The 20,211-nt window shown below is 39.7% G+C and overlaps 1 protein-coding gene across 2 annotated transcripts in view; it reads left to right on the top strand.

The window, feature by feature from the left end:
* Positions 1 to 20,211, top strand: part of LOC117447021 (contactin-4) — a 54,647-nt gene that overhangs the window by 19,813 nt on the left and 14,623 nt on the right. For both annotated transcript variants that reach the window (XM_034083589.1, XM_034083590.1), the window contains exons 11-18: positions 5,613 to 5,740; positions 6,300 to 6,472; positions 8,658 to 8,775; positions 13,338 to 13,496; positions 15,900 to 16,049; positions 16,557 to 16,627; positions 17,058 to 17,292; positions 17,372 to 17,487. In XM_034083589.1, coding sequence (XP_033939480.1) covers positions 5,613 to 5,740; positions 6,300 to 6,472; positions 8,658 to 8,775; positions 13,338 to 13,496; positions 15,900 to 16,049; positions 16,557 to 16,627; positions 17,058 to 17,292; positions 17,372 to 17,487 — 1,150 coding nt within the window. The remainder of the gene's footprint in view (positions 1 to 5,612; positions 5,741 to 6,299; positions 6,473 to 8,657; positions 8,776 to 13,337; positions 13,497 to 15,899; positions 16,050 to 16,556; positions 16,628 to 17,057; positions 17,293 to 17,371; positions 17,488 to 20,211) is intronic.

Genomic DNA, 20,211 nt, shown 5'->3' with positions numbered 1-20,211 from the left:
GTTAAAAAAACCAGTTTTGCTGCTTTTCAATTCTATCTTCACTATCTTTGTTCGCCAAGACGTCAACAAAATAAGCAACATAACCTGACAGCTGTTACAACGACACAATTATGAGAAAAATGTCTCAAAGTCTACAGACAATATTATTCAAGTTAATTTAAAAGGTGGCTCCAGGCTTATATTTGTATTTGTTAGATGGAGCTCATTGGACAAAATATTGGAACCCATTGGTTAGCGTCTTATGACGATTTAGCTTTTATTAGCTCTTTTTTTATATAGGCATTCGTATGAAGATACTGCATCTGCATCCAAATCCATTGTCAAAAAGCGAATAGGACTGATAACATCGCCCTACGCACTGAACAAGAAGTCTTGGCTCTTACCTCATTCACACCAACGCAACTCCGGTTCAAGCTCTGTGCTAGAGCTTTTCAGGTTCAGAGCCGGTTCTTCGGTTTAGCTCCGGCTCTTTTCACACCGCCCAGAGTCCGACTGGTGCTGTGTCATTGCGTCATCGTTTGCGCCATGACGTAACCGTTTGCGTGCCTGCTTCATAAATCCAAACTGCGCGGAAACCCCTCACAGCTCACACCCACAACAACAACAATGGCCGATTGTGTTGAAGCGCGACACGTTTTGGTTTTGCTCTGTCGAAACGAAATGGAAGAAATGGGACGACTTTACTACCAACTTTACAGTCGTTACATGCTACATTCAAAACTGCTTTACAATCGACGATTCCGATTCCCCCTGCCCCCGCCTCAACGTAAGCGTGACGTATGCGGTGTTTTTGCTCTGGCCGGACAATTTTTTGGTGTTTGAAACGAACCGGATTCCGGAGCTAAGAGGCTGCTCCGCTGCGGTGTGAACAGGAAAACCCGGTGCTTTTCAAGCTCCAGCTCCGAACCGGCCCTGAAACACCGTTGGTGTGCATGAGGTATATGATATCCTTTACCTGGAAACACAAAAACAACAATCAATGTCAAAAATCAGTGAAAATCAGAACCAGCAGGAATCCACTTGCAGCACTGTGGGGCTGAAGGCAGATCCGACCCTCTTATAGACGCTCAAGACGCTGATATCAACCCCCAATGTGGATAATATTCAGCCGAATGAAATCAAATGGGAGCTTTTTGGTACTTTTTGTCCTGCAAGGAATCCTGGTGTTTCCCTTCTAGACCATAGTGCTGCAAATCATCAGACTAATGAAAGCCTTTTATGTAACGAACCATCGTGAAGCATTGTCAGGCTCCAGCCGTATAATTACTTTAACAGCATCAATTTTCTCTGAGAGCCTTGTTACTTCGTTTTATTTAAGTTACAACAACTTCCTCAGACAGGAGACTTTGGAAACGGTAAATTAGTCCGATGTCTGAGATCTCTTCTTTTTACTCGAATGAACACGTCTTGAGCTTGCTACTCTAAGAAGATTGTTGTTTAAATAACAGGTATTTTAACCATAACATTAAAACAGCTTCCTGTGAAAGGAATCACATGTAAGTAATATGATTAGCATGTGGATCATCAGCAGTTAGATCAGGGGTGTCAAACTCAAGGCCCGGGGGCCAAATCTGGCCCGTGACTTCATTTTCTGTGGCCCCACAAGAGCTTGCAAATAATATAATACGTTTATTATACAGTTAAATGATGATTTACAGAAGCATGTTGCCCATAAACTACATGTCCCACAATGCATCTCAAATTAGACTTTTTCTCAGTCTTTTTTTTTTAACGTTTCTTTTTTTTTAAACGACACTTCTGTTTTTTGATTGTTTTCCAGAATTTGGCTTTTCTTTTTAAATGATTTTGTGACATTCTCACTGAAGAGACTTGCAATTATTTGCCCCAGACTTCTGCTTTCAGACGTAGTTAATTATGAAGTTATTACCCTATCTGATAATAATCCAATGCAGAGGCAATAATGTAATATAATACATTATTTTAGATATATATTTATATATGTATTTTTATATAGTCTTAAAGTTACAACCGGCTCTTTGAGTGCAGCTATAATGCTGATGTGGCCCGCGATTACATTTAGTTTGACACCCCTGAGTTAGATGGTTTATTAACACACAGTTAAGGCCAGGTTGTAAATGTCAATACAGAACCAGTGATGCTATGTGAAAAGTCATCAGCCTTGTGACATTTAGTTATAGGGCGAGATTAACTTGCAGCCTCCATCTGGGATGAAAGCTTTCAAATCAAATCAAGTTTTATTTATAAAACACATTTAAAAGCGATTTTTGGTCGAGCCAAAGTGCTGTACATTTTATAAAACACATTACTACAATCACAATAAAAGACAATAAATTACAACAGATATATAAAAATCACAGGGGAAAGTCAGGAGTTGTGCTCCACTCTGACTCGAAGGCCAGGGAGAAGAAGTGAGTCTTTAGAGTAGATTTAAAAACCCCTAGGGTCTGGGCCGACCTCACATGGAGGGGCAGAGTGTTCCAGAGCCCGGGGCCAGCTGCTGCGAAGGCTCGGTGCCCTCGGGTTTTGAGCCTGGTCTTGGTCTTTTTGAGCTGAACCCATACACATAAAGGTATGGGAGGCGTGTGGCGCAGTGGGTTGTGCGATGGTGTTTGGATCAGGGGGTCACAGGTTCAAACCCCACTGCAGTCAGCATGGCGTTGTGTCCCTGGGCAAGACACTTCACCCCAAACTGCTCCTGTGGGGAATGTATGTTCTATTACAAACTTAAAACACAGCGATACTTTGTTGAACCAAATGACAAAGATAGTCTTTTGGAAACCCATGTCAAAGTTTCAAATGTCTCAAAATTGAGATGAGTATCGAGATTTGTTTTAGAGGGTTTTACCTGACGTTCTAAATTGTGTTTCTAATTGAAACAGTCTTACCTTAAACAGCCCTGTACACGGTCACAACATTTCTTTTTTGAGTGCAAATACTTTTGATAAGTCTTTCAAGGTTGAGAGGAATTCATCAACTTAAGTACCCTATGTGTAAAATGGAAAATGAAACTTATTACCTCAGAGCAAAGTGTACAATAATCATATATTTGGTTAATACAGTTCATGAATGAATACATGCATAGGAATACCATTTATTAAGTTATTGCTTGAATTGGAAAAACAATATGCTGTCCTAGTTAATTACGATCATCACACTTGACTATTAGTGCACCTACTGTATATTAGTCGAGTGGTATATTTGTCAAATATTATCTATGTATTCAGGATCCAACTCTAGATGGTAAAAGAAAATGCATAAAAGAGATACAAAATAATGACATTCTGATCAGTAAGTTTACTTATTTATAACAGTGGCATATGATAATTAATTTTCTTTTGGGCTCTCGCTCAGATCAATATGTACAGCCATATTTCCATAGACTATGTAAGCCACGTGACCTTTTGCAACATGTGACCAATGGGATTGATTTGTTATCAACTGCTCCATGGATCAGTCATGAGGAAAGGGAGAATTACCCAGGCAGCACACATGGACAAGAATACAAATTCACCGCATTACGAGAGTTTGTCGACGAAGCAGATAGTGCTTTACGTTTCTATTTGTTCTGCAGCTCATTGCCCCTCAGGTCATGTTCTCAGTGCGCCTCCATCCCTCAGTGTTTGATATTTTCGTCAATAAATCAGCACAAAGCACCCTGTGTCAGACATGCTCACAGCGTCTCAGATTGGCCCCAGTGAATACATATTTATTCCAATGTAGAGCCAATGTGGAATTGTTAGATTTGTGTGCCGGCTGCTCGCAACATTTCGGTTTGATTTACTCAAGCCAAAGGTCAGGAGCGCATTAGCCCCCTCATTAATGCAAATGTTTACATGCTTTCCGTGGCATGAACAATAAGTGCTCTAGGATCAACTTTTATGTATTATAAATATATACACAATATTAAAATCCTGTTTTTGTTGCCTCAATTTTAGTCTTTAAGATTCCATTTCTCAAGAAAGTCTCTCTGAATAGTGTCTCATCGTCACGCTACAGTTCAGATGAGAAAATATAACAGTTGTTGATACAAACTTATTTTCACTGACCACTGAAAGATATGAGATTAATGAGCGATAGCTAGTGCTCCGACAAGTACATCCCAATCTATTTTGCCCTCAGTTTGGCCTCTCAGGCGACATACAGGCTGCCCTACTTATTGGTGAAGGGTGTCGGGACTGTTAGAAAACTTAGTTGCAAACTAGCATCCACTTAAACAACAAGATAAAGCAAAACAAAAGCTGCTTCTGTATATTGTATCTTTTGAATCAATCATAAATGGCCACAATAGCTAGCGAATGGGACATATAGTTCATGAAAGGAAGTCACAAGCTGTTTCAACCGGACAACAATAGGGTCAACCTTCCTTTGAGTCATTGTTACTTTCGTCACGTCTCTTTCAAGCGCTCATCACACTCACATATGATTCCTTGAGCTTAAGAGCCTGATATAATACGGTATGTCTCCATGTTATGACTATTAAGAAAAGTCTTTTAGCATGTTGATAGCATCTCCACGTGTTGTAGAGCAATAACGCTGCAGGTAAGGACCCTGGTAAAATTGCCTCTCTTATGCTGCTATCTTTTTCCTATCCGTGCCCAGTGGTGGCCTGTTGTGTATCCAATTAATATGTGCATTTAAGCTATTGTGCTGTCAATACTGATGCTGACCCTACAGCACATCTGTTCTGCTTCACATAAGATCATTGTAATCTTTTGAGGCGTGAAAATATACTTTTGGAATAGATTCTGAAGCCCTCATTCGAAATGAAATAAATAAGATAAAAGGTTTGAACGGCTTAAAGAAATACATAATATTACAGACATGAAGTAGTTTCTTTATATTGAGCTGGATAGATACATATATCTTGTATCACTTTTCATTTCAAATGAAAGGGGAAACTCTCAGCATTTTCAAGTAGATTCAAGTGGCCTTTTATTGTGGCCAGCCTAAGGCACACCTGTGCAATAATCATGCTGTCTAATCAGCATCTTGATATGCCACACCTGTGAGGTGGGATGGATTATCTCGGCAAAGGAGAAGTGCTCACTATCACAGATTTTTTCAGATTTGTGAACAATATTTGAGAGAAATGGTTATTTTCTGTATATAGAACATGTTTTAGATCTTTGAGTTCATCTCATGAAAAATGGGAGCAAAAACAAAAGTGTTGCATTTATATTTTTGTTCAGTGAATATCAATGTAATTCCAGAAAATATTGGATAAATAAAGGGTCGTAATGAAATATGTGCAATGTCACATGTTCAGTGTAAATTGTCACATGACTGGAGCTGTTCACTTCCTGGTTGCACCAAGAGAATGGCTGCCTCAAAGCTCCCAGATAAAGGGTTAAGAATGTTAACGTAAAGATAGTACAATGATTTTTGGTGAACATAATCTTTAAGGTATCTAGTATTGATAAATGTATTTGCAATAACTTTTTTCAATGTGGAAACAGAAAGAGTAAACATGTCGACGGCAACAATAGTGACCGGCGGGATAACACGAGGCTTATAGGGAACCATTCTAAATGGCGGCTATTCTACAGTCATTACATTGTACAATAAACATTTACTTAATTATGCCAATGGAAACGCAAGACAGGCTGTTTCAGTTTTGTCCCTCTCCTCAGACAGACTATCACGGAGGATGGGACTCTACGTATCACCAACATCTCCAAATCTGACGGAGGCAGGTACACATGCTTGGCCAAAAACCACTTTGGAACATCCAGCAGCACAGGAACGCTGGTGGTAAAAGGTATTTTTTTTTTTTCTTTCCTTCACAGGTTTTTACTGCTGTGCCTTTTTAAAGCCTAGGGTTTAAACTTTTGTTAAGGGAAAATAAATTCTAACTCAAGCATGAAATTGATAATGAAATATATAACCGTTTTATGTTCCTGCGGGTTTGACAGACGTATAAGTCATCCGTGGTTTTGTCAGCTGTGAGTTATTGTTCATGTAGCTGAGTGAGGCAAACCACCGCCGTCTGTAGCTGGGAGTGAGGACTATTTTGTCACTAACATTTAATTTGAAAAAGAGAGCTGTCGCATTTTCAGATTTTGTGTTTTTAAATAATGATGATTATAGAGCGGGATTCCTCAACATTGTGATTGCAGTGTGTTTAATTATTCATCACTGAGTTATGGGAGGGATTGGCTGGCTAAGTGAAGTTATTTAAGGTCACTTAATTACATCGCTAGAGCAGAATCTGTCTGGCTAATCTGGGCAAATGAAGCTGTATTACCTCTTTCATTTTAATGGATTGTATAGAGATACAGTTACAAATATTACTCTTTTTATCTTCCACTATGCTGCAGATCCAACAAAGATTATAGTCCCACCCTTGAGTTTGGATGCCAGCGTTGGACAGAGCCTCGTGCTGCCATGCGAGGTGTCCAGTGACTCGTCCCTGAGTCCCATCTTCAAGTGGTTCTTCAACGGGAAAGCAATAGATTTCAGCAGGCAGGAGCACTTTGAGATGATAGGAGGGGTATGTATTATATCAGTGCTATTTTTGATTTTTGTAAAAATTAAATCAGCGCCAACGAGTTGACCTACATCGGGTTTTGTTAAGCTGATATTGAAGGTTTTGAGAACTGTGCTTTTGTGCCTGTCTATGATAGTATATGTTATTCATTTAAAAAACAATTCTGTGTTCTTCTAAATTAGCTATTTCCTCAACAAAACCTGGCACTGTAATAAGTTCACAATAAAACAAAACTGACAGTTTCAGACATTGGGAAAGATCTTGAAGGAATAGCTTTGGAGATTTGCTTCCTTGAGAAGATTAATTCCTCTTTCATGCCTGTGCTTTAAGTATTGGGTTTGGGCCAAACACTAGTTAGCCTAGCCTAGCATAATAATAATACATTTTATGTTTAGGCGCTTTTCATGACACCCAAGGACACCGTACAATTTGTTTAAAAAAAAGAAAACGCTAATAGGCAACAGAACATGATAAAAACACAAACAGGAAATAATGGAGAAGACAGTCAAATGGACACTAATGAAACATATAATGGGGAGCACTACAGTGAGTAGGCAGATTTGAACAGGTGGGTTTTTAATTGGGATTTGAATATGGTGATTGTGTCTGACTGTCGGATGTGCGGGGGGAAGGAGTTCCAGAGTCTGGGAGCAGTGCAGCTAAAAGCCCGTGCACCCACGGTGACGAGGCGTGGGGTGGGGACGGTAAGCAGGCCAGCAGAGGAGGAACGGAGGGAGCGAGAGGGGGTGTACCCCTGAAGAAGGTCAGAAAGATAGGGGGGGGGGGGCAGGTTATGTAGGGTTTGTAAGTGAGCAGTAGGTTTTTGAAGTTGATACGGGAATGAACAGGGAGCCAGTGGAATTGGATAAAGACTGAAACCAGGCAGAAATGGCTAACTTAGCTTTCTCTGTAGTTCAAAATAATGCCTTGCAATACATGTAAAACACAGGTTTTAACACTTTTTACTTGATCAGAACAAAAAGGCAGTTAGTGGCTTAATTGGATCGACACACTCACATTTCTCTGTTGTTGTGTATATTTGAAGCATCTTAAAACAGCTAGCTTGACTCTGTCCTGAAGTGACAAAATCCACCTGCCAGGCTAATGTAAGGTCACTTATTACCCTATTATATCACTTTAAAAAAGATCCAGCTGTTTGACTCATTGTAACCTTTACGTTGGACAGCTATAGGCTACTGTACATGTAAAACGTTTTCTTTAATAAGTATGCTATTCCAAGATAAGTTGCTGTTGGCTGTAGCTGAACATTTAGTGGACAGACGGAAACATAATTTAATAAGTGAGCTATCATGTGCTGCAGGAACATTATCAAATTGCCTCCATTCTTTATGCTAAGCTAGGCTAACTGCCTCCTAGCACTCGCTCCAGAAGGTTATCAATCGTTTCTTGTTTTTCTTGGCAACGTAGTAATATGTGTATTTCTCACAATGTCAAACTCCACCTGTAAGTATAGGTCAGACTGGTTGAATGACAACATAAAGGTACCGAGGGAATGTGTTGTTTAAGGTCGGATTTTACCTTTAAGCCCATGTGTCAGAAACTGGCTACACTTAATTCACAGATGTCAGCTGATGTCACTGTATGTTGTGTCTGAGGGGGAAACCACACAGGGATGACATTTCTCCTTCCCCGAGGTGATTTCTCTCTAAGAGCAAATCAATCAATTTCTCCCCGAACAAAGGAGCCTAAATGTTTGTAATAACAAGATGTATGCTTCCTGTGATTCTGCACACCAGGCCCTCTGAAGTCGCAGCACAGCACTGACATTTCCACCGTGAACATTATCACAACAGCTGTTTAACTTGCCTTTGCTTTGAACACAAAGGGAGTGATTTCTGAATTACTGCATTTTGCTGGGAACAAATCAAAACAGCTGTGTGTGGGTGCACACGCACTGCTAAAAAGAAACACTAACAATTGAGGCTAGAGACATTTATCTGAGCTGTACGGGTAAAAACAAACACTGATCCTTAGAAGAAACATTTTTATGTCGCCTTCGTTACATTAAGAAGCTGAATTAATTGTGCTAGATTGTCACATCATCTTTTTTTCTGCTGGTGTTGAATTCCTCATGTGGAGGATTTACTGCGTATGACTAAGCAAGGATTTGTGTGACTGTTTTTCTTCCTCTGCCAGACTCTAATACGAATGTTTTCTTTGCCTTTAGGGATTTGCAGGTGACCTGATGGTGAGGAACATTCAGCTAAAGCATTCTGGGAAGTACGTGTGTATGGTGCACACTGAAGTTGACACTGTCTCAGCAGCAGCAGACTTAATTGTCAGAGGTATGCCTCTTCCTCCTTTCTCACAGTGCTTGTCATTTTTTAGGACTCTGGAGGTTTTATATTCCTTTTTTTGTGGAGTGTGTTTTTTTTTTAACAGACATATGGCACTGCTGCCAGGTTAGAGCTGTATCATCAAGATGTCAGAGATTTGGAGGAAAACTGCTTAAACACACTTTCCGGTTGACAACATGAACATTTTGAAATGAATTATTCTGTTAAACGCATGGGTTCTAACTTAAAATATATTAATATCTTGACTGCATCGTTTTGGATATGCAATATTCTTTCTATGTTGACAGTCCCCAATAGGTATAATACTCAAAACTATCCTAATGTACCTAGTACTTGTTAAACTGGGTTCCCTCAATCCACTGTGGTTAGCAGTTACTGTTTTTATGCACTTTTGCAACTTGAGCATAACGAAGTGTGAAAGTGCTCAAAATTTAAGGAATTATTAAAATAGGTGACATATTACGAAGTAAGGCTGAAATACAAGAGTTGGTGGATCGATTCATCTCAAATGTGAAAGAAACTTCAACTGAAACTTTCCCTCCACAGATGAGACATCAGATCATATCTGTATGGGAACGATAAGCAGACCTTCTTCAAATCCATGTGAAATAAGAAGAAATGCAATATTTTATTCAAGTCTTATCTGCAAGGTTCGGTTTGAATATCAGCAATGCATGGAAATTCACTTTAAATCACAATTCCTTTGCATATTTTTTAGGAAAAGGAAGTTTGCAATATCATTAAAACATGTATCATTAAGGATAGAATGTTAAAGACGACATGTACAGTATAACGCTCATGTTCAGGTTCATATTTTATTTTGTGCCTCTTCTGTGACATGTTTTCCTTACTTTAATGTTCAAAAAGCTCTTTATTTTTCTCATACTGAGTTTCACCCTCTGTCTGAAACCAGAGCCCAGTCTGCTCTGATTGGTCAGCTGGCCGGCTACACACCACAGGAAAGGGAAAACCACGAAAAGCCTAATAGTGCTTCTTTAAATGTTGCTTACATTTAAATGGTTACTTTTGTCACAGCCATTGTTTTACAAAACAGCCATTGATGCCATTGATTGCAGCCTGTCATCGCCCTCTCAACATTGTCACTTACATAAAGGTACTGGTGGCCTGAATACATCTCAAAAATGCAAAAAATGGATAGAAAATAAATCACATGGTAGGACTTTGATGGATAAAACACTATATGTTGATAGTCATGAAAGAGGGAGGTTGTGAGTGCCAAGGACAACTGCTGTTTTCATTCACGAGGCGCCAGGCTCTACAGAGTGCTCCAAAAAAGGTCATGGAATATAAATTGGAGGGGAGTGGTGATGTCTGCTTATGTTCTCATCCAGTCACACTTTTGGCCTGATCCTTCAAACTGTAAACAACAAATCACAGCCAGTCATCCACGATTTAAATTGATAACCACATGGAGAGGAAAATAATACTGTTGCACTGGAAAAAATGCTGCTCCAAAAACAAGTTGTTTTCACTTGAAATATGTACCAACATCTGCCAATAGAACAAGTGCAAATTAGCTTGGTAAGATTTATTGAAACAAGATATTTAGATGAATCAGATCTTGTAATTAGCCGGGAGAACACATATTGAACTATATTTGAGCAGAATCAGGAAATGCTGTGTTACAATATAAGCCGCAAAAGTGTTCTGTTTTCTGATGTTAGTTGGTGATTTTCTAATAAATATAAGTTTCACCCGAGATACAACTGAAAATAAGATTTGTTGACTCAACAAGAGCCTATATCTCACTGCATTGTTACTTCTGAAGTTATTGTGTCTTATAGCAAGTGCAAAGACACATTCTGACTAGATATTAGACAAAGTCCTTGGCAAGATTTCAAGTTGTTGTAATGTGTCTGGAATGTTCCGAAAGGCAAAGCATGACGGCAGGCGTTGGCAGCCAAAGTCAGACTTTGCAGCTTTTACGTACGGATTGGATGTTACTGTGTGCATAATCTACAACCAAGCATTGTTGATACCCAGTGATCTCCTTCCAGCTGCAGGTAGTCCCGCTGAGGGCTCAGAGCGACTTCTGCAGATTTGTGGGCTTAGCAGGAAGTCTCATGTCAGTTACCAAAGTCCCTTCTGTTTGTTTGGTCTCATGTTGCTGCTTTCCCTAATTCCAATAAGATCCCAATTGAAAATCCTGGCTAAATCCCTGGTCATTAATTACCTCTTGTGTTATTGTTGAATAACATTCAAAGTGTAATTCTCTCCTCTTGGTTGGTTTGTTTGGTCAACCATGGCTCTATAAAGACTGCTGTGTGAGTGAAGTATTTGCAGCTTGAATTAGAATTCAGTTGAAATCAAAGTAAGAATGAGTAAGATGTTCCTTTTAAAAATGGTTTAAACTCATGCCCTGCTGTTCTCTGCCAGGAGATTTGGGCAAACCTTTTTGAACAACTATGTGCCAAAAAGTCCAAGAGGAATATAGCATGGTGAAAAGTCAAACAGTGTAACTCGTTCAAAATTACGAGGTTGATTTTCACATGTTGCAAAGCACTCTAACACTAAACTCGGTCATGAAGTGTGCATCTGTGGTTTCTTTGAGTTGTGGAGAATAACCAACTTTGTAATTGACAAATCATTCTGCGTTTCAACTGAAGCCAAATAGGCTCTTAATCAGTGTTTCTCAAACGTGTTCATACCAAGGACCACTTAACCAATAAAAAAACACCTAACTCCACAAATATCCAAAATCGCATTGTTTTTCTAGAACAGATTACAAATCGCCTGAAAATGGTACAAACAAGTGGCAACATGTGTGATGAAGGTTATGTGCTGGGCCATATCATGCAATCGAAAACATATCATGAAACTTTAGCTCGCTCCATTGCGGAGATATTCCCGCGAGAGTGCGGAAAACTTAAATTTATTTATTTATTTCAAATGTGAAATGTTACCAATATACTCGCGGACCACTAGGGGGCGCTCACGGACCACCAGTAGTCCAACAAAAGATGACCATTTGCGAGCTATGCCACTGGTATTATATAATATACTCTTTCTGTCGTGGTACAGTCTAATGTATATATATTTTTTTTAGCCAACATCATATGGTTACAAAATAACAACATGGTTAGCATTAAAAAATACAAGTTAACGTGATTGCGAACCTTGGCTATCTCTGAATTGACAAATCTCGTGATAAGCTGTCGCTGAGTCGAACACAAACTACATTTTTCTTGTGGTTTGTCCATCTGAATAATTACATCACATGTTATATAGCTGACACTTTAATCCAAAGTAACCTTCATTCAATCGGTCAAGATATCCTGTGTGACTCCTAGCTAACACTGTTAGCTTGTTTGTGTGACTCCTAGCTAACTCAGCTCATCCATTGTCATTAGCCAATAATCTTATGTTGCTCATGATGAGACGGGGGAGACATGACTTATATTTAATTTTCTACATAAATCTAAACCAACCTCCCCTCCATCTCTTCGGTTTATACCTGCACTCTGATATATGCTATGTGTAATATTCAATTTGGCACAATGGGTCAGCATAATCAGTACAACTCTTTGCTTAAGTTCATTTCTCCCATTGGAGCAAATAGATTCCCTTAATGTGCTTACTGTTGGTATAACTCACAGATACAGGGAAAAAACCTCTTACCTTTCTCAACCCTCTGAAATAAGAACACTCGAACAGTAGATGTTCTAACTTCAGTGATCTGCACTAATCAGCGTATTGATTTGACTGATACTCTGAATAGAACCCATTATATCTTCACTAGCCCTGAATGGAGGTTGTTATCTGAGTTATGAATCACCCTTGAGTCTGCCGTGCCACCCTGAAGTGATTTCATTTTATTCAGCTGCGATGCAACTGACGCAGGTGTCTGCCCATGTTGCTGGATGTTTCTTGATGTTTCTGGATGTTTCTTGATGTTTCTGGATGTTTCTGGATGTTTCTGGATGTTTCTGGATGTTTCTTGATGTTTCTGGATGTTTCTTGATGTTTCTGGATGTTTCTGGATGTTTCTGGATGTTTCTGGATGTTTCTTGATGTTTCTTGATGTTTCTGGATGTTTCTGGATGTTTCTGGATGTTTCTGGATGTTTCTTGATGTTTCTGGATGTTTCTGGATGTTTCTGGATGTTGCTGGATGTTTCTTGATGTTTCTGGATGTTTCTTGATGTTTCTGGATGTTTCTGGATGTTTCTGGATGTTTCTGGATGTTTCTTGATGTTTCTGGATGTTTCTTGATGTTTCTGGATGTTTCTGGATGTTTCTGGATGTTTCTGGATGTTTCTGGATGTTTCTTGATGTTTCTTGATGTTTCTGGATGTTTCTGGATGTTTCTGGATGTTTCTTGATGTTTCTGGATGTTTCTTGATGTTTCTGGATGTTTCTTGATGTTTCTGGATGTTTCTGGATGTTTCTGGATGTTTCTTGATGTTTCTTGATGTTCCTGGATGTTTCTGGATGTTTCTTGATGTTGCAGGATGTTTCTGGATGTTTCTGGATGTTTCTTGATGTTGCAGGATGTTTCTGGATGTTTCTTGATGTTTCTTGATGTTGCAGGACCCCCTGGTGCCCCGGAGAGCCTGGTGGTGACGGACATCACTGACACCACTGTGCAGCTGTCCTGGGGCTCGGGACCTGACAACCACAGTCCTGTCACCAGGTACATAGTGCAGGCCAGGACCCCCTTCTCCATAGGCTGGCAGACTGTGAGAACAGGTAACAGCTAATTATTTTTAATTTGATACATAAGAGAAATACTTACTGCTTGGTTAATAGACAACACAAATGATCACAGTGTTAAAGTGGCCCACTTTAGGCTCTGTATTTCATCATATTGCATTTCGAGTTAAGGTTATGGAGATACTGATATTGGGGTTTGGGTTAGGGGTTTAAAAGAATAGTAAAAAAATATCCAATAATATTAATTTACCAGCTGTTATTAATTGTGGACGCAGACTCATAACTTCTATTAAGTCTTCCCTGACCAGTAAATGCAAATGCCTCAAGACTCCAAAACCCATCTATGTAACACACACTTCCTGTTTAAAATCTCAGATTTCTGATATGATTTTTCTCAGAAAGTTGCATTCACCACTAAAGAGGCCAATTAACACCTGTTTTTACAGTTAGAGGAGCAATCTGTGTTACAAGTAAACTGATATTCACTTTAAAAAAAATACACTTGACAATGATTTGAGCACATTTGAAAATCAAATTGAAATGTATGTTATGAAAACACTGCAATTCATCAAACAAAATGTCTTTATTTAAGTTTCCCACTGTATATTCTTCTATCAGATATCAATACAGATAAACTGTAGCTGTCATCTCTCAAGCTTTTGTTGAAACAGCCACTGTGTGCCTGCTCTACCAATTACATTTTAAGTTTTTCAAAAAGCCTCATTCCCGATCACAGCCGGTCGGATCAACGATGGCTGGAAAGCAAAGAAATAACACAGCAACTGACAGTTAGGTAACAGACTGCATTACATTAAAGACACAATGAACTAATTCAAATCAACTAATGCACTCCACTATTCAACTGCATAATAAATCCTACCTTTGTGAAACTAATGATATTCATTTTTCTATTGAGTACCGTATGTCCTAGAGGCTTTTCAACTTGGACTGTTGTAAGTGTGATTATGAAAGGTTCTTTAATAATACAGGAGATGAACTAAGTATTAGAACAAAATGTATCTGTATTCTCTGGCGATAATGGAATAGGAAGAATTATTGCCTTTATAATAATTTATTTCCTGTCATTTGTTCTATTGCTAATGCTCCATATTTACCAGACTACGAATGAAAGTAAAATTACCACGCTTCTTGTAAAGCCCCTGTCACACTGTCCCGAAATTGACACCCGATGGACACACGATAAAGGAAATGTTCAAATTCGGCTGTGACACACGAATTCAACACGAAGATGAACCTTTGCAAGGTCCTTCGGCAATTTTTTGGCATGCCAAAGATGTTGCCACCGCTCACGAAGTTGCTGCCGGAGCCTGAGAAACTCCACCGGAGGTCACACGATGGATTAAGATGCCCTCACGAATGGCCCGATGTTGCTACGATCACAGCCGAATTTGAACATTTCCTTTATCGTGTGTCCATCGGCTTGTTTTATTGCACAACAAAATCATGTAAACATATTATGTAAATAACCCAATTTGTGTTCTGTGAAACTAAAGAGGATATAATATATTATTTTGAAGGCGAGTTGACAGGAAGTTGTTGTTGTTATGGAAACAACATTACGGAGAAAACGTAATATTTTCTACATATAAAGACGGAGAAAGTAAAGAACAAAGTCTGAACATATCAGTACAGTATCATAGTACTGTAACATAATTGTTTGTGTTACTTTCGTTGCAGTTGTATGTCTGAAATGTAATGTAAATGTTGTTGTGTGGTTCGGGGCCATCTTCGTGCGAAATTCACAATTCCATATTCGTGTGTCCATCGGGTGTCAATTTCGGGACAGTGTGACAGGGGCTTAATGGAGAGGTGCAATAATGAGTCCTAAAACGCAGAAAATACTTTTACCACTTCCCTCGTCTCGAAGTCAAAGGTTTTTTAACATGATTTTGGTGAAATATGATGTGTGGTGAACAAGACCTCCTGAAAACAGTTGGCCGTTTTGTTCTACGACATAAAATACATAGGAAAATACTCCACTTGTGAATGTCCGAAGTTCAGTCAGAAGTGTAATCTAAACCATGGTTGCTAACAAGTGGCTGAGCGAGACTACTTAATCACGCTGACACAAATCTGCCATGAATCTCGTGGTTGTAACCCTAACCCTAACCCTAACCCAAAACGTGGTAAGTATAAAAAAAAGTGTATTGGCCACTAAACTTATATTAAATATATCGAAATCCAATGAGGAAACCCAATTGCTTTTTGTTGAGGGAACCCTTGCTATGCTAACTTCAGGTTATGGCATTCACAGATGCATCATCGCTGCACCACTCTATTGGAATATATAATCAAATGTATCCATTTCATTTGTGATGTACTTTAGTTTGGTGAAATGTTTTCTATCTGTTGGAAACAAAATGTGAAATGTGCCTCAGTGAAACAAACACATCTAAACTCTAAATTCTTTAATCCTAGTTCCTGAGTCTGTGCCTGGACAGATGATGCGTGCAACAGTGAGAGACTTGAACCCCTGGGTGGATTATGAATTCAGGGTGGTTGCAATCAACAGTGTTGGTGTTGGAGAACCCAGCACGCCTTCAAAGCAAACCCGAACCAAAGCAGCAGGTACCCTCGCAGTTTGTTGTCCCTATTTATAACAATCAGTCCCCCTTGGAAAACGTGATTCAACCGTTTCCTTTAGTGCCCCATGTGTTGTTCAACTGTGTTGTTCAACTTGTTGTTCATGAAATTGCAGCCCACTTTTTAATATCAACACTACTTTGTGTTTGTCTGCCAATACGCTTAATTCATCGACAGAAATGTGTGACCGCATACGAGGCATCCACATGAAAGCGTCAATTTTCGAGCTGGTTAGCTGAGTAATTATATCCCGCTGGTTGAATCAAAAGGGAACACGTTTCCTGCCGTGCCTCACACACGGCGCTGACATGCGGCACTCGGCTAATAGCGGCACCTTACATGGGCGGTAATGCAACTGTCAATAACAACGCAATTCCTCCGCCGTGGGATACACGTGTTTTTTTTGTAAACAAGAACTGTTATTCAAAGCTCTGCAGCACCTGCCTGAGACTTAACAACCCAAACGAGGAGATGATTATGTTTTTTGCTTAGTTCCCAAGGTTGCACCAGTTAGTGTGAGTGGTGGCGGAGGAGCTCGAGGAGAACTTGTCATCACGTGGGAGGTAAGAGGATTATTAACATTTCTGAGTGGGCATTCATTGTGACAGAGCATTCTTTAAATCTGTAGAGGAGAAAAGACTTTTGGCAGAGTCACTGTGTTCCTGCATTGGCTTGGCTTCAGTGGAATGGCTTTTAATTAAAGGCAGAGCTTTTCTGATTTGCTGCCTGCCTGCTGACTCCCCCCTGTTGTGTAAATCAGAATAAGGATACAGAGCTAGTGCAAATGTCATACGAGTAAATCCAGAATGAGATGACAACTTTACAATTTTTTGGATGTGTTTCTAAGAGTAGAAAGTTGCTGAGTTGGTGCATTTTCTCCATTGTTTGTCAGACATAAAACACTATTCTTTAACTTTCTTTTACGACTCCCCTAATTCAATTTCTGCTCACAGTTGTGTGGGTCAAAGGCGTAACTTTCCGGTCTTCTCTCAGCCGGTTTCAGAGGAACAGCAGAGCGGAGAGGACTTTGGCTACGTTGTGGCTTTCCGCCCACTTGGCAGCAGCACCTGGATCCAGACGGTGCTGGCGTCGCCTGATGCATCGAGATATATATACAGAAACGAAAGCATCGCTCCTCTGTCCCAGTTTGAAGTGAAAGTGGGAGTCTACAACGGCATGGGGGAGGGGCCGTTCAGCCGCATCCTGACCGTTTTATCCGCAGAGGAAGGTGAGAGAATGAACCTGCTGCAAACAGAAGGTGATCACAGTGACTCTTAATTGCACGCATGCATAATTCATGTCTTTAGAGCCCTCCGAGGCGCCATCCGGAGTATGGGCCCGCGCTGTGTCAGCGTCTGAGATCGAGGTGTACTGGCAGCCGATTGCCCCCGGGTCCAGCAGCGAGAAGATCATTGCATATGAGGTATGTCAAATACAAGTTGAAACAATAGTGCCATAAGGAAAACCCCAACAAGAGTAGACAATCATCCCAGAATGACTGACAGTACAATAAGCCGGCGTTCATTAGGATAGAACCGCCGGTGGCCACAACGTGGAAATGTTCTGACATTGACATACTGCACGTGGTGAAGCGGCAGTGAGCTAATCTAGGGGATGAAGAAGTCTGTTGGCAGCCGTTCCAGTCTCCAAAACACCTCGATACCAAGAGAGAGCTCTATTCAGACAAATAAATAAATAAAAGAAAGTGTGAACATCATACATCACTATCCTGTACAACAACCACTCCCCTGAGGGATGTTGCTGTGGAAAACCGAGATAAAAATAACACTCTACTAAAACCCTAGATACTTTCCAAGGTAGGGTATGCCCAGGTGGCTCGAACTACGCTGAGCAGCTGTGAGGTCATTGCAAGTGTTTGCTATTGTTATAAAACAGGTTTGACGCACGACAATGCCAGTTTGTTGGCGCTAGACGGAGCAGTAGCTGAATATTCAAGCTGAGAAATGGAAACACTATTGAACCAGATTCATGCGACATAATGAAAGGCTTGTCTTGTGGGTAGATATTAATTCTAATTTCCGTGATAACAAACTTCTCTAAAAAAAGTCCATTGGGTTTTTTCTTTTTGACACATGTGTATGTATCTAATTAAAGCATACATTGAATAATGTTTCAATGGTCATTAAACAGCGCCACCTGGTGCATTGTTTTCAGCAATTAAGTTGCCTATTTTAGTCAAGTTATCAAGTATATATTCTGAATGAACATATGCGGAGTCCATTTGTTGAAAGTGAGTCATTTAATGTTAAGGTATTTAGTTTCAGAAATGTTCCAACATTGAGTGTTTATACAAAGACTTGAATCACACGTAAAAACACAAGTTTTACTGAACAACCAAAACTTGATTTGAATGTTGTTGAACTGACTAAATGCTATATAACCTGTATGCATCTTTCACTCGGGGCGCACTCTCTCAGGATACTGTGTGTTCTGTGAGACCTGTGTCTTTGAAGCTTCAAATAAATAACCAGATCCAAGACGACTCTGTCTGCTTCACCATTTATTGTTTGAGACTTCTGACTTGTGTATCTCCACAGTATTGACTAGGCCTAAGATTTCCATAACACTAAACAACAAAGTTTACTTCTCATTGATACCCAGAAGACCTCCTCCAGTATGACGTCGCCAGAGCATTCTTCATAAGATTTTGAGGAAAACGTATTCGCTTTACAGAGAATTCTACAGGTTACAGATACGGTTTTGAACGCATGGTTGACGAGTCGAATTGCTTTTGGTCAACAAAAGTACTTGGATAGGTAAAAATAGTGCAGTTTATACGTTATTAAAGTCACGGTTGTATCTTGTCAATTGACTTGGTTTCATTAGGGACATGAACAGTAGTTTCCGTTTGAAAGGTTGGGAAAGAAGGAGGAAATTAGTTTAGCCCCAACACTGCTCTGGATTGTTACCTCAGACAGGCTCCATGTGTTTTTCCAGATATGTCTCATGTAGGGCTTCATTTATTTAAATGCTAGAATGAGAACTTGGCCAATACAGTTGCAATTAGACTGAGGGAAAATATGTGGTGATAGAAAGAAGAACATCTGAAGGTGTGGAGTGTACAAGTAAACAATTTGCCAATTATTTTCTCCCTGCAGTTTCCTAGTTGCCTAGATGTACGGGAATGGTTTAAAGGGGGCACTGACATTTATACACACAATAACTGATGGCCACATTGTTAAAAGTGACTTGTCATCACGTTTTAAGCTGCTGTTATTCTCCCATCCAACAGATACATAAAACCATAAGCATAACCCCCTCGCTGTGCTGGGCTATTGGAAAGAGTATATGTAGACTGCAGTGACTTTATTGTTATATTGGTGTTGTTCATGAAGGTTATTCTATAGAAAGATACATTGAAGAGACTCCTTTTGACAAGCTATCCCTGACATACATGTGTTTAAGTAAGTCGGCGTACCAACGACTTGATTGGATTAGTTCAAGTGGCTCGTCAGTAAAAACGTCAAAAGACTTGCATTTAAAACGTGTAAGTAAAATGGTGGCTTGTTGGCTAGCACATGAAAATAATACCTGCTGTTCCTGAGTTTCAAAATAAATAAAAACTGTATTATCTATGGTCCCCTGAAAGAAATCTTGAAATAACTTCCTTCTGTAGTTCTACCTGGATGTCCCAGACGAGGATGTCCAGAACCTCCTGAGAGAGAGACGGTGAAACTGGAGAGCAGTGCTCATTCATAATGTCCTGTCTGGATGGTCTGCCAGAACACAGTACTTCGCCAAAAATACATTTCGTCAGAGAGCTGTAGTTATGGAAACAAAGATGTGATTTCTTTTTAGAACCACGTACAAGTGATTTATTTATTGAGAATGATATAGCAAACACTACTGATTCTCTGTATGCTAACCCTAACCATGATCTCTAACAGCGAATATGTTTTATTGTGTTTGTGCGTTTTATCAAAATGTTTGGTCCTTGTCAGAACAAAAGCTTTTAAGTCATATATTTGTATAAAACCTGTATGCATTTATTTCCAACAAAGAAAGAATCAGCTAAACAAAAAGAATAAGAACTGCAGTCTGAGCTGATAAAATCCTCTCCTGTGGAGCCGAGCGCCTGGAGAATACTCCGGTCCCAGCAGGATACATCAGCCCCAAAGGGCTCTCC

This window comes from Pseudochaenichthys georgianus, chromosome 5 (assembly GCF_902827115.2).
Source record: "Pseudochaenichthys georgianus chromosome 5, fPseGeo1.2, whole genome shotgun sequence".
In the NCBI taxonomy this organism is placed as follows: domain Eukaryota; kingdom Metazoa; phylum Chordata; class Actinopteri; order Perciformes; family Channichthyidae; genus Pseudochaenichthys; species Pseudochaenichthys georgianus.
This window is presented reverse-complemented; position numbering and strand designations above follow the sequence as displayed.